This window comes from Podarcis pityusensis, assembly GCF_964106645.2.
Source record: "Podarcis pityusensis genome assembly, chromosome: 2".
Lineage (NCBI taxonomy): Eukaryota > Metazoa > Chordata > Lepidosauria > Squamata > Lacertidae > Podarcis > Podarcis pityusensis.
Window position 1 is genome coordinate 51,538,202 of NC_138029.1, and position 14,153 is coordinate 51,552,354.

Consider the following 14,153-nt stretch of genomic DNA (forward strand, 5'->3'; position numbering starts at 1 on the left):
TCATCTCTCCAGGATGCATTTGTGGAAGAAGTCTTGGTCTACTTACTAATTAGACGTCCAAAGCACATTTATTAAGCCTCTGCTTTGATGTGACATCAGGCTACAGCAGCCAACGAATGGGATTGTGTGCTCTGCCCATTGGATTTTAGAAAGCAATGGAAGACATTGGGCTGTGCCCCATAATGCATTTATTCCACCCTGCCACTATCGCAAATATGATTATTCAGCCAAATTAAGTGCACTGCTATCATTAGGAAAGTTGCCCACAATTTTATCGGGGCACGCCAAGCACTTAAAATAATTCAATTTCTCCAGTTGACATTCTGGATTGATATCCATCAAACGTAGGAGTGGAATTAGAGAGCTTTGCCCTCTTCCTGTCCTCAGAGAGCCACTGCCCATGGTGCAAGAGGGCCAAGGAGGAAATACTTGAGATGGCAAGTAGGTTAACCCTAGGGTGGAAAAATGTATGCTGTTGGCAGGATTAATTTATTTTTAATGGATGGGCGACTGTAATGCAGGCCTGCAGAACTTGTGAGCGAGATCAAGCCAAATTGAAGCTCAGCAGCCATATATGGCAGTCATATAGGGGGCTTGCCTATATAGGGGGCATGAGGGGGTGTTGCTGCCTGCCTGGGCCTGTGAAAAACAGGTTGCCAAGCAACTGAAAGATCCGAGAAAGGCTCAATGAGTCACAAGTTGTGTAGGTTTGCTGTAATGAATGTGTGAATCATTACAGCTTGAAGCTGGAGTTTCCCTTCTGTGAATTCTACTCACAAAAGGTATTCTGATCCAATGGAGGTTCCCGCTGTGGGGCAACATCTCCTATGCTGTGCAAAGAGCCCCACTAACTTTTTTGGATGAGAGTGGAGGCTGCAGATGAGAAAAGGGGAATCTGTGAAAATAACCTCCCGGCAACAGGATTATCCCTTGAGCAGTGTTCCACTCATGGGAAGTAAGGTTCCAAGCCACTTATATATTTCTTATTGGTTCCAGTTCAGAAGGAACATCTTACACATGTGGAACGGATCACAGAATCATTTCCCATGGATAAATAAAAGTGAAAACACCATGTTAGGATGTCACACATCCAATACACCGAAAGACAATCCCATTCATTGGGCAATGGATTCCTAAATAGATTTGATTAATGGAAAAAAATTCTAAACATATTGCATGACAAGTTGAACATGTTGTTGAGACTAGATGATTCGCAGATAAACCATGATTCTTATTTGTGCTTTGAGCTCTTCCATCCAAGGAGAGATCAGATGATTGTAGTAAGGCAATAGGCTCTTCAGGGAGCCATTGTTTCTCACCACATGAACAAGCCAACACAAGCTTCACATTTGTGTGTTCCCACCTCTGGTGCAGCCACATGACAATCAGAAGCTTTTGCCTTTGCTTATAACCAAACCCATGCTACATCCAGACTCTTGGAACTGTGGTTTCTTTAAGCTGTGGGTTTGGAACAAGTCAGGAACCGAAACCACACTTTGATCCTGATTCATTCTAACAACCCATGCTTAAACAAACCACAGTTCTGTGAGCGCAGACAGGGAACAATGGCTTTTTTAGAAGGAGAGGTGAACCTTTCCAATCTACTCCATGCAGCCACTCACAAGGAAGGAGAGAGGGAAGTACATCTGACCAAGATTCACACAGGTTCATTCATATAGTGGGAAATCAGTTTCCTATTGCATTTGCCCTACCCTAAAGTGGCAAAACCACAATCACAAGAAGCAGCACAATGTTTTATTAGTCTTCTCTATTCCCTTAAAAACAACCACCCTTATTTGTCATACTTCTGCAATAATATTAGAAGCTATACACCTCTCCAATTTCCAGACTGCTGTTCACCACATCACTGTGATCCCACGGCAGTTTCCAACAATGCACAAAATAATACATAAAATGTAAGTTATTAAAAGCAACTGAGTTTATAGAAAACCAACTATAGAGCAACTGCAGGAGAACAATAAAGCCAAAGAGTGGTTACTAATTTTACTCAAAATGCCTGGGAGAATAGAATTATTTTTACTTGCCAGCTGAAATCCATCAGAGTCTCCACTGTCCAATAAACAAGGGGGAAAACCAATAGCAGACATTTGATTCACAGGGTTTTAACCCTGGCTTAAGTATATGTGCAGAATGAAGAGGACTGCCCTTAGTGACTGTCATCTCCACACACAATATCTGTTATTTCATCAAGCCCATGTAGAAGAGCTGGTTCCATGTCCTCCCCATTCACTCATGTGAGTCCCTGAAGTAGCAGCGAACACCTCAGCAAATTCTGCCATGACGGCTGATCACTCATCATAGGAAACTGCACCCAGGCCTTTCACCAAGAGAAGGGGAAGAGCACACGGGGGCAGAAGATTGCCGGTGCCATGTGGTTCTTGTTTAATTACAGGGGGACTTAATAGAGTTTGCTAGTAAACACTTTATAACCACATGTCCCTGGAGATTACTGTGCAATAATACTTAGTGGACGTAACTGGGATCCCTGATTTAGATGACAGAAATAGTCATTCAGTGCTCTTGTTCCTATAAGGTACTTAACATCCACCCTCTTCTGCCATGGCATGACAACTGCTACCCAGAACTCACAGCACCAATCACACTCTGTCCAGAGGCTGAATGCTGAAGTATTGAAGATATGGAGCTGCTTGAAGCTTCCCAAACAAGAATGCATGACAGAGCTAATGCCCTCCTTGAAAATATCAGGAGATAACCCACCCCCTATCCTTGTGACATCTGCATGACTAACCCAAGAGGGACTGTGGAATCAGCAAGGCCTATGCAGACTCTACAGGGAGCTTTTTGGCACTTGCTCCTTTCAGGGGTGCTTTTTCACCATTTCCCCAGTTAAAATCATCTCCCACTCCCATTCCCCACATGATGAACCACTGCAATTGACCTGTGCATGGCCCCAGATGCTCCGTGACTACCAAGAATGTCAAGCAAAGCTGTGAAAACACACACAGTGGTGATCCAGATGGGAAAGAGTTCTAAATATCACAACTGGAGCAGAGATAATTTGACACCTAGGGAGGAATTCAACATCACACTATTACAATTGTTCTATCAGCATAAGCCCTTCCGCTTGCCAGATAGAACATTCTTCTCTCCCTCTGCTGATCTGTTCTGGGAATTCTCTTGGCCACTTAGAGCCTTGCCAGGGTTGCACTAAGGGTTTCTCTAGAGCAACTGCTTAGCTGAATCTGGCCCAGACAGATTGTTTTCAGTGGCATCCTTCTGATGAAACTAACCATGCACCAGCCCTCATAAGTAATTATTTCCTGCTTCCATGGAACTTGAGTCTTGTCCCAAGATAAGAGAGGGGGTAGGAAATGAAGTCAAAGGTGCTTTTCCCTTAGGTGCTGGACCTTCAATCATTCTTCCTTGCAGCTGAAGCAATTGAAAAGCATAGAAGTTGAACTAAAAGTAACCATAGTAGTAGCAGTGGCAGTAGAGGAACAACAGCATGACAGAAGTTTGAAGTGATTTGCTGAAGGTGGTGCATCTTTAGAATACAATCCTAATTCCACTTGGGATCAAACCCCACTGAATTTGGTAGAGTTTACTTCTGAGCAGACATGGGTCCCATCCACACCATACAATCATGGGTTTCCCCAAAGAATCATGGGAACTATAGTTTGTTAAGGGTGCTGGGCTCACAGATCTACAGCTCCCAGCAGCTTTAATAAACCGCAGCTCTCAGGCTTCTTCATGATAGCTAAAGTGGTACCAGCATGCTTCAAACATATGGATGTGACCTTGGTTAGGGCTGTAATGTTAGTTGCCCTGCAGGAAGAACCAAACAGATACTCATCAGGGTTAGCTCAGTTTAATCTCCTTTGGGTGGATTTTCACTCGTGCGTGTTCTTTTCTCCCCCCCCCCCAGCAGAGAGTAAATCAAACAAGGGTGCTTTGTTGTGAGCCTGCCACTCCTAGGAGAGGAGCCTGCTGAACACAAGTGTGCAGTGGCCACCGTGGCAAGCCAGAGTACTGTGCAAGGTTTGGAGGATGTTCAAGAAGTGACTCATTGACCAGTTACATAGGTGCGGTTCATTTCAGGTCAATAGCCCTGCATCAATGAACCACCCTTTGCAATGCTCAACAGCATTTGGAAAACAGGGCACAGAACTGGCGCAGTGTGGGAGGCAGGAATGGATGCTTGTGAAGATATGTGAAGACCTTTGGATCTATTTGCTGTAGTGCTTGTGTGGGACTAGGAATCAGTCGATAGTTTCTTTCCTGGTGATACTGTTTTAAACAGCAATAGCAGAATAATAATTGGAGGCCAGTGGTGTCAAGAAGCATTCAGATGAAAACTACCAATCCTATTATTGATAGGAAGTAAACCTCGATGAATTCAGCTCTCATCATTTATAAGCAAGCATAGTTAAGATCAAGCTGTAAGGCTACATTGGCCCAGTTGTAGTTGGTGCCCATCGGGACTGGTGGGGAAGAAAGCGGGGAGCCCAGCAGCAGGTGGAGACAAAGCCAAAGATGGGCAGAGCCCACAAATGCCCATTGGCTCCTCTTCTCCTCCCTGCTGAATTCTACAAGGGTAGCATGAAGACTAAAGAGGAAAAGGCTGGCAGCCAGGGCTATCCCAAGTTAACTGGGAGAAGAAACACTTTCATTTGTTTGTCCTGAATTGCCTGCTAGTGTCCTGAACCCCAGGCCTACCTGGCAGCAAGGCAGTGTGTCAAGTCCCCAGTCCAGGGTCAATCCATGTGTTTAAAAGTCCAAACGGAAGCATCGTCCTGTGGACATCCAGGAGCATCCAAACCAAGGTCCATCAACTTGGGCAGTTGAGCAGACACAGCCCCTCAGCTCTGCTTCCCTTTTGTACTTTGCATGCTGATTGCAGCACCTGGGCTTGATGAGGCAGGTGACCCTCACCTGCTCCAAGCCTACTCTAGCTGAGGCAGGCTTCCTCAAACTCGGCTCTCCAGATGTTTTTGGCCTACAACTCCCATGATCCCTAGCTAGCAGGACCAGTGGTCAGGGAGGATGGGAATTGTAGTCTCAAAACATTTGGAGTTTGAGGAAGCTTGAGTTTGAGGAAACTTGCGCTGAGGAATCACACACCACCTCCCAGAGCTAGCGAGCCCTACCTGGCCAGCTAGGGAGCTGGGCTGTGGGCCCTTGCCTGCCTCAGCCTCCAGGAGAACCCCTTCTGCTACTCCCTATGCTTCAGAACCCACCATGTTCATGAGGTCAGAGGTCCCTCTGGCTCTAGGGATGGGTCCTGCTGCTCTGGTTCTTGTGCACTGACCCCCATCCCCTCATGAGTATTTCCTACACCAACCTCTCCTTCCCCACCCACAGCTTGCCCCAGTGTGTCCCACTCCGGTCTACACCCCTCACCATGATCCTCTCCATCCTCCTTGTTGTCCTACCAGTTCATGACAGCCAGTCAATTTCACCGGAAAATTCTGATTCATGCATGACTCAAAACATGTTACCTCTTCTTCAGATTACAGACTCAGGTTCACTCTCTGTTTGTTTGTTTGTTTGTTTGTTTGTTTGTTTGTTTGTCTGTCTCTCTCTCCCTCTTTCAAGCAAAACTAAATATGTACACTTATGCCTGTGTGCTAACACATTCATTCATAAACGCATTTAACGCAGATGTTAAAATAAGAAACGGGAGTCTTGTAATGTCTCTATGTGGTTGTGAAGGAGTCCAATTCAAAGATACTAAGAATTATCCCCCTACCTACTACAAAAATTAGTGCCTGGTACTTGTTAGCTGAGGAAAATGAGTGCAATGTGCACAAATGGTAACTTTAAATAAATAGAAAGCAATCTGATAGTAAATGAAAACAGCTAGAATAATGAATGAGATTAGAACAAAACAAAACAAAAAACACAGAATATGGGCTTTGATGTATACAATGACGGGCGTAAAAGCTAACTGCTCATGTGGTATTGCAGGTATGTGTGGCTGGGTCCCCTGTTCCCCGTGACATATAACACGTGTCCTAATAATGGGACCAGAAATTGATAGCTGGCAGAATTGGGGTGAGGGGGGTGGGGGTGTATGGAGTTCCTCTCTGTGGTTTTTCCTGGCAGTGGCTTGTACCAAGGGACCCAGCTTCAATAGAAATGCTCAGAGGCATCAATGTACCTATTTATAACCTTATGAATCCTTTTGTAGCTAATTAGTGGTGCTAACTTTCAGGAGATATATTAATAGCTTTACACATGTAAATACCAATGTAACAGCTCCTGGTCCAGCCCTCTCAAATGCCATATTAAATCCAGTATCAATGAAAGAACAAAGAGCCTTTCTTCTCACTGTGTAGTTCTCCCCAGCAAGCTCCTGTATCACTTCATGTCACGACCCCCTACGTAACGGAGAGAATGCAGCACTTTCTGTTCTTTTGTAGCATTGCTCCAATATACTTTACATGGCTTGATCATGGGAGTCCATATAAGTAGCAACAGGTGTGCCCATCATAAGATGCCCCTCACCAACAAAAAGAATCAGGGTCTATCTTGGCTTGAAATGCCAGACTTGTGGTTTTGAATGATCAGCAAACCGTGATGTGTAGGCTACCTGCACTTTTCAGATAAAATACACGAAGAGCACAACAAATCCTGGCACCTTGACAGAAAACAAACCACAACACTGAGGCCTGCCGATGGTTTGCAGCAACCTGCAGAAAACTGCCCAGAGGACTTTGAGCCACTCAGGGAGCCACTGAGCCCAAGTGGCCCACGATGCTGAGCTGCTATCATGCTGGTGCAATTTCAGTTGACATCTGCACGGTGGCCATTTCACGGGCAGGGGCTTTTGATGGTACCCAAGCACAATAAGATGCGTTTAGGGCAAAGCAGCTGCTCTCCTGTCCCTTCCTTGTTCCAGACAGAACCCTGATATTATTGTAACACATGGCTTAGAAATAAGAGGCTTAAAAGGAATCTATGAGGCAGATACTCAGCTGCTATAAACTGGCAAAATTCCTCCAAAGCCAGTGGGACAGGGTGCCGATTGACATCAGCAGCGATTTTCTTGCTGAGCAGTTGGAAAATGTGAGAAAAAATGATTTAGGTTTCATCAGGACAACAGCAGTTGTAGTTTGCAAAAGTGCTCTTTGATCCCAATCTCATTTATCGTCACAACAAGCCTGCAAGGTGGGGCATAAATATATTACCTTTATAGGTGGAAAAACCGAAGCTGAAACATTGTAGCTTGCTCAAAGCAACCCACGTCGATCCAAACCCAGATCTCTCAAGACCAAGACCAAGCCAACATCCACTGAACCATGCTGGTCCCTTCATTTTAGCAGACACTTTTGTCTCCTTGTCTGGGAGATCTTTGCTCTGTCATATACAAGGCATAGTTTCAATTCCTGCGCTTGCGTTATGGGAGTGCTTGACATAGCTGTGAGTTGACTCAAGGGTAATTATCTTCTCATCTAGCACACATACTGGATGGTATTTCGGGTTAGGGAACTTATAGAAAGGATTCAGTGGCGCATTTCTAGCAAGAGAACAGTTGTTAACAGAAGGAATCAGGCCTACAGGAGAATATACTATGTATGCTAGTGTCATTAAAGATTAGAGATGCATTCTGGGGGGAGCCATGCAACAGGTTTCATGCACTGGTTTTGGATCTGAAGAGGAGCTGACGCCTCCATCACCACCACTATAGTAAGCACTTCCTTTCCCTAACTGGCTCAAAACAGGTTTTTTTAAGGGGCACTGCCCCACACGAAATAATGCCATATTTCCTCGGAGGCTAACATCCCCGCCCCAATTCAGACAAAGTTCTTGTTTGTTTCAGCTAAGTTTGCAACAGACCTTTTCTGCCTATATGTCACAGTCCATCTGCAGTGGAGTCTGAATTGCAAGAGGAAGAGAAGGTCGCTTGCCATTGTGCTGAGGTTTCCTACGATGGCTGTCGCCAAGTACCTGCCCATGGATTGTCTTAGCCAGAATGAAAGGAAACACAGGAGAATTTGTAAGCTGTAGAATTAAACCAGAGTGGGATGGAAGCCGCTAAGAGCATTAGCCTAGTATTCTACTTCAGGACACAGGGGACTGGGCTTGGTATGCACTGCCATTCCGAAGCAAGTTTACTCAGAAGTCCATCCCTCAGACTCAATGGCACTTAATGTCTAGAAAGTCTGCTTAGGACTATAGCCAAATACCTGCATGGCTGGTTATATATCAGTCCCCAAGGGATAGTGTACCACTTAATCTTCCCACACTTATAGTATCACAGAGTCGCTTAGATACCCACATCCACCAAACTGCTGTAAGGCTAAGATCCATGATGGGGTTCTGATCCCATGTTGGCAATAGTAGGATGGCGAGGTGGTGGCAAGTGCCACTCAAAGGACCTCAATTCTGCTGCTTACTGGCAGATAAAAGAGGGAGTGGCAAGGCAGCATAGAGGTGGGAGTGCTGTGCAAATTCACCAGTGGCAGCACTGGATGGGTGTTGCCAGCGTGTTTGCACTACACCAACCTCATTGACACTTCATCCCTTCCCATCTTTCTCATGGGAAGCAGCACCAATGGGACTGACCAGACGTCAGCTGAGCACTGCTGCCCCCACCATGCCATCTGCTATTGATGCCAACCTGGTTTTTTTTTTAATCTACATTAATTCCCAAGAGTTCATCACAGTCTAGCACAGCCTTTCCCAACCTGGTGCTCTCCAGCTGTTGTGGACTACAACTCATATCAGCCCCAGGAAGCACCAATGAGAGTTGTAGTCCAAAACAGCTGGACAGTATCAAGGTAGAGAATACTGGCCTAGCAGCACACTTTTAGGGTGACCAAAACATAAGATGGGGCTGCGGAGGTGGATGCTGAGCATGATGCTCAGTGGATGGGATTAGTAAGGACTGGGGTGGGGGGGCATTCCTTCTTCAATCCACTTGCACCCCTTTCATTTCTCCCACGTAAGTGGATGGTTGCCTTTCTGATTCTTTCTTCTTCGGCATTATTATTATTATTATTTGTACCTGCTCAGTTTTATTTGTGATCCACTGTTTCATTGTGTTTGTTCATCTGGTTTTTGGGAAGGCTGACTGAGTAACGTGTTCTTATTGCATTTGTGTGAACTGTACAGATATTTTATTTAATTACTATATTAAGCCGTATAAACATTTTATAAACAAATAAATCCCAATGGGGGGGGGGGGGGGAGAAAGGGAAGCACCGTGCTTGTCAATTCTCCTTCAGTGAGAGCAATGTGCACACCCTCTCCACCAGGTGGACAGGTTTCGCTGGCAAGGGTTGCATCTTGCTACAGGTTCTTGTGATACAAGCTATTTCCTCCATGTTTATCCAAAACCATCATAACAAGGGTCTTCCAGTTTGGAGCATGATGATAAACAATCACGTATTATGAAAAGAGGTATGGGCACCACAGCAGAAAGGTGGACATACCCTGTATGTTTGTGCAGTGTTAGAAGCCTAGGTTATGGGTGCAACAATAGAATGTCTAGGCGCACTTTTTTATAACAAGAATACAAAGCTGAAAATGAATGAACTGCAGCTAAAATCTTATATTCATTTTTCACCTGGTCTAGTCCTCATCTGAAGAGTGCAAAAAACAAAGCCATGCTTCCCCTGCCTGACCCCCCCCCCCCAATATTCTTAAGAGAGTCTTTTCTCCAGTCTTCAGAGAGTGGCTGGAAGGGGGGGGCAGGGGCAGAAAAGGGTCCTCTTTCCCTTCCACTCTGCAATTTTAATGTGAAATCTTAGGCGCAGTACTGCGCCCAGAGCTCAGAAACTGCTTGCGCTAATGAAATTCCTTGTTGAAAAATGTGCGTAGAACCATGGGAGTTTCGGACGCTATGTTTCTGTGCCCTGGCCAATCCAAGAGTTCAAAATTTTTGGTTATGGATTCATCTAAATGGGAAGTTTATTGCTTCATAAAATAAAGTCATTGTACCATGGGGGAGGGGGGAGAACAAAGCACTTTGCAAAGTGAGGTGAGGGTACCATTCAGTATCTTAGTGCCACACTACAGAGAGGAGGACAAAGGCACATAAATGTGGCGTGGCAGATTGACTCAGCCAATCTGAGCCAAGCCCACGTTGGCTCAGCCATTATAGAATTAGGAATGGACCCCAGAGACCTTAAGTTCAAACACAGGCACCCTACCCCAGCCACAAGTGAAAGGGCACACTGCTCTGTTTCCTTCTCCTAACTCTCGTGCGGCTGCTGGTGGCAAATGTGTAATTTTCCCTTTAAGTAGCTGGTTGCGGACACAGCACACAAAATGGACAGGGGGCAGTGCTTAGTGGCCCAAGGATGGAGGGATGAAACGCTGGGCCCTGCAAACAGTAATTATCAGCATCCAAACTGATTATTAAGCTCTGGAGAAAGAAACTGCTACTGCGCAGCAGTTGTCGTGTATCTGTATCCTTTTCCCTTGAGAGGAACCCCTTCATCCTGTCCTCCTTTGATTCAATCTTCTCTGGAGAAAAGAGAACTCTGCTCCCCTCAAGGCCATTTATTTACCAGTTCTCTGAAGGTGACAGCAGAGGTAGGTGAGCACCCCATGCCTTTTGTTATTGTGCATCCACGAGGTTCTGATGCCTACTGTCTGCCTCTGCTAACCCAGCTTCCTCTTGCCCCAAAATCCACCAACCCAGCCCAAGTCCCAGGTGTGGCTTCCTCAGAGGGCACCCAGAAAGTTTTACTTGTCTATGACACATACACAGCCTACAAAACCTAGAACTGCCTGTTCTCAGGGCTGAACTGCGCTGTCAAGGAATGCTTTCTGTGCAATCCGTCTTGAAGAGACATCAGCACCACCTGCTTGCATTGAGAAACCCAGGATCAACAACACTCGCCAGTGAGCTGGCAAAAAGGGAGAGGAACCTTAAGGAGGGGTGCATGGAACTCCTAGACACACAGGCAGATGGCTTGTACCAAGTCAAACCATTGCTCCTCCTGGCTTAGTATTGTCTGCACTGACTGGCAGTGTCTCTCCAGGTCTTCTTCTCAGCCCTACTGGGAGATGCCAGGGTTGAACCCAGGACCCTGTGTATGCAGAGCAGATGCTTTCCCACTGAGCTAGGACCCTTCTCCAGATCCACTGGCTGCTGCCCTGTTTGATGAGAAGCCCATTCGCTATGTGCACAAAGATGCTATTTGTCATTCAAAGTCAAATTCCAAGGAGACTACCACAAACTGAACCGCCCGCTATCACATAAGCTGCCTTATGCTTCCCCCAGCTCAGCATTATCTTCCTTGACAGGCAGTGGCGTCCCAAGCCAGAGGTCCTCATCTCCCCCAGCCTTGCTCCTCCAGATCCTGAGATGTTATCTTGGGACCTCCTGCGTGCAAAGTGTGTGTCTTTACCAATGAGCGCCGGGCTCTCCCCAAAGTGGCATGATGCGTAAGCTATAAAGGTAGCTTGGGCTAGCTTCCCTTTAATGGAAGGGGCAAAACCCTCACCAACAAAGTAGATGTGTGTGTTGTTGGGGGGGTGGGAGGACAACAGCAGCAGCACACAGAGTGATAAGGGAATGACAAAATGAGAGAGCGAGGCAGCAGCTTGAAATTGCCAATCGCTCTGCTGTGCCATAAAATGGGCACCTGTCTGTACCCACTCTATTCTTGCACAGCCTATCCGGCTGTTTCCACTTATTTAAGAAATCCAGATGTGGTGCCTTGGTTGATGATAGCTCTCTTTATTTTATTTAAACGCACACTACTGTCCAGTATAGAATAGTATGAGGAGAGGTCAAGGCTTGGTACCCCCATCTTTATGCAAACACACACAGACACAACACACACATTCCCCAATGCCTCTCTCTTTGAACTCTGCCCTGGGACACCCGCTGATGGTATCCTGCTGACACCGGCGTCTACACACAGGGTGGCACAGGCTGAAGGCAAGAGTGAGTAGACTACACACTGGAGTAGAACGAGGGACTGCAGAGGGCTTTCCAACCACAGAGCACACAGAGACAATACCGTTGAAGCCCAGCTGTCAGAAAATACAGATGTGGAAGGGGCGAAAGGGGGCCAACGGACTCAGGAAGTCCCCATTTAAAAAGAAAGAAAGGGGCGGGGGGATAAGAGAGAACCAAAGAAGGAAAAGAGACCTTAAGCCGATCAGCTGCCACGTTCCTCTTGCTGCCTGTGACATTCTGGTCCCAATGCAAAAAGAAGCCGCGGTTCCACCCCCAGCAAAGCAAAGGAGTCTGGTACTTACTGCTGGTGCTCATGATGATCCGGCCCCGTTCTTCTCATTCAACAAAGGGAGGGAAAACTGTCCTTTAAATTCTCTCCGGTGCCTTCCGCTGCCCCCTCCTCCTTTTCGTGGCAGCAAGTCTTTTTTATAGAAAGGGGGGGAAATCCTAAAGGAGGAAAAGAAAAAAACCTTCCCTAGAGAAATACACGTATTATTTCCGTTTGATTCCAGTCCATCCGCAGGTGTCTCCTTGATCGCCCGGGCTATTCTCTCTCTCTCTCTCTCTCTCTCTCTCTCTCTCTCTCTCTCTCGGCTTCTGTCTTTGCGCTTAATCTTGGACGGTCAGATAATAAGGTCAGGGGTGGGGTTAAAAAAAGGGAGCGAGAGAGAGGATAAAAGCAGCAGCCTAAGAATCACTCCGGACCAGGTGCCTTCCCGCCCTCGCTCTGCCCCCCAGCCGGTCTTCCCCCCACCGATCCACCCGGCGCAGCCCCTTCGTGTGGACGCGTCGTCTCCTGCGCCAGGCTCGCCTTCTGGTGCTGGGGCTGTCAGGCAGCGCGCAGCCCGATGCTAGCTCCAGCTCTTCCTACGGCTCCAGGGGGGTGTGGATCCGGGAAGGGCGGGGGGGGCGTCTAGATGCACGCAGCTTGCTTATCAAACGAGCGAGCGGAGCCTCTTCCTCAGCCTCCCCCCCCCCCCCCCGTTTCAGTGGCGCTGAATGAGCCTCGAATCTCCCCGCGAGGAGCCCCGCCCAGCGCTCACCTCGCTCCAGCCAAGTTTGTCAATAGGAGCCTCTTTCAGGTGCAGCGGGAGGAGTTTTCGCGAAGACAGCGCCGGCTGCAAATTGGGATGAAAGGCGAAAACGGGAGTGGGGGGAGACAAGGAGGGAAGCGGCGTGGGGGGGGGAGGATGGAATAGCACCATTGGGCTGGGTTTGTTTCACTGCCGGGAGAAAACGGGATGCTGCCTTCTGCCACCTGCTGGTGGAAATGGGACTGCGCGGATGACAGGCGACGAATCCAGTTTGCAAGCGGCGGGAAGAAGGGTGTGTGTGTGTGTGTGTGTGTGTGTGTGTGTGTGTAATTATTTGTTAATGTCCTGTGAAAAATAGCCATTGCGGTTTCTGCAAAGTCTTGAACATGGGGGTGTCTGTTTATTTATTGGTATGTATTTGCTTGGGGGGGGGGGGGATGTATAAGCAACCTAACAAATTTTAAAGGCACCTCTACGTGGTGTACACAAAACAGTGTGTCACAATTATCAATAATATGCAAATAAAAATCAGCAAATGTTGAAAACAAGCATGCATAACTGAAGTATGTGTTAGGATAGGCTTGTTGAAATAATGTTTTTCTTGGGTGTCTAAGAGCATAAGAACAGAGTAGAGGGAGAACATAGCCAAACTATCTAGTAGCCATTGATACACTGATCCTCCATGCAATTGTTCTAATTTTCTTTTAAAGTCATCCAAGCTGGTGTCCATCTCTGCCTCCTGTGGCAGTGAGTTCCATAGGTTAACCATGCTCTGTGTGAAGAAGCACTTTCTTTTATCTGTCCTGAGTCTTCCAACGTGCAGCTTCATTGGGTGGCCTCAGGTTCTAGTGTGATGAGAGAGACGGAGGGGAAAAAAGATTTCCTTATCTGCTTTCTCCACACCAAGAATAATTTTATGTATTTCTGTCATGCCTGCTTCCGCTTGCTATTTTTCTAAACTAAAAGGCACCAGATGCTGTAACACTTCCTCATAGGGGAGTCGATAAAACAGTATTCTGAGGGTACCCACCTAATGTTAATAGGCCCCTTGCTCCCAATCTGTAAAATGGGAACAACCATAGCCAGGGAACAATTCATAGCAAGGTTCAAAGGCTTGCTCTTGGATGTACTCAAGATTAAATTGTGATAATAGTGTATTTCAAGAGCAGTTGTTCTACTTGCTTTTTAAAAAAACAAACACACACCTTATAATCAAC

The 14,153-nt window shown here is 46.7% G+C and overlaps 1 protein-coding gene across 17 annotated transcripts in view; it reads right to left on the reverse strand.

The window, feature by feature from the left end:
- The window catches only part of ABLIM3 (actin binding LIM protein family member 3), a 146,587-nt gene extending 133,489 nt beyond the window's left edge, over positions 1 to 13,098 (reverse strand). For 4 of the 17 annotated variants that reach the window (XR_013983435.1, XR_013983436.1, XM_080997173.1 and 1 more), the window contains exon 1: positions 12,205 to 12,791. Coding sequence is in view for 15 of the 17 variants with exons in the window: in XM_080997173.1 (XP_080853299.1) it covers positions 12,205 to 12,217 (13 nt within the window). In the remaining 2 variants the exon portion in view is untranslated. Of the gene's footprint in view, positions 1 to 12,204; positions 12,795 to 12,945 lie in introns of those variants that run through there. The other 13 variants (XM_080997178.1, XM_080997184.1, XM_080997180.1 and 10 more) reach the window with 7 other exon arrangements.
- Positions 13,099 to 14,153: the final 1,055 nt, after the last annotated feature.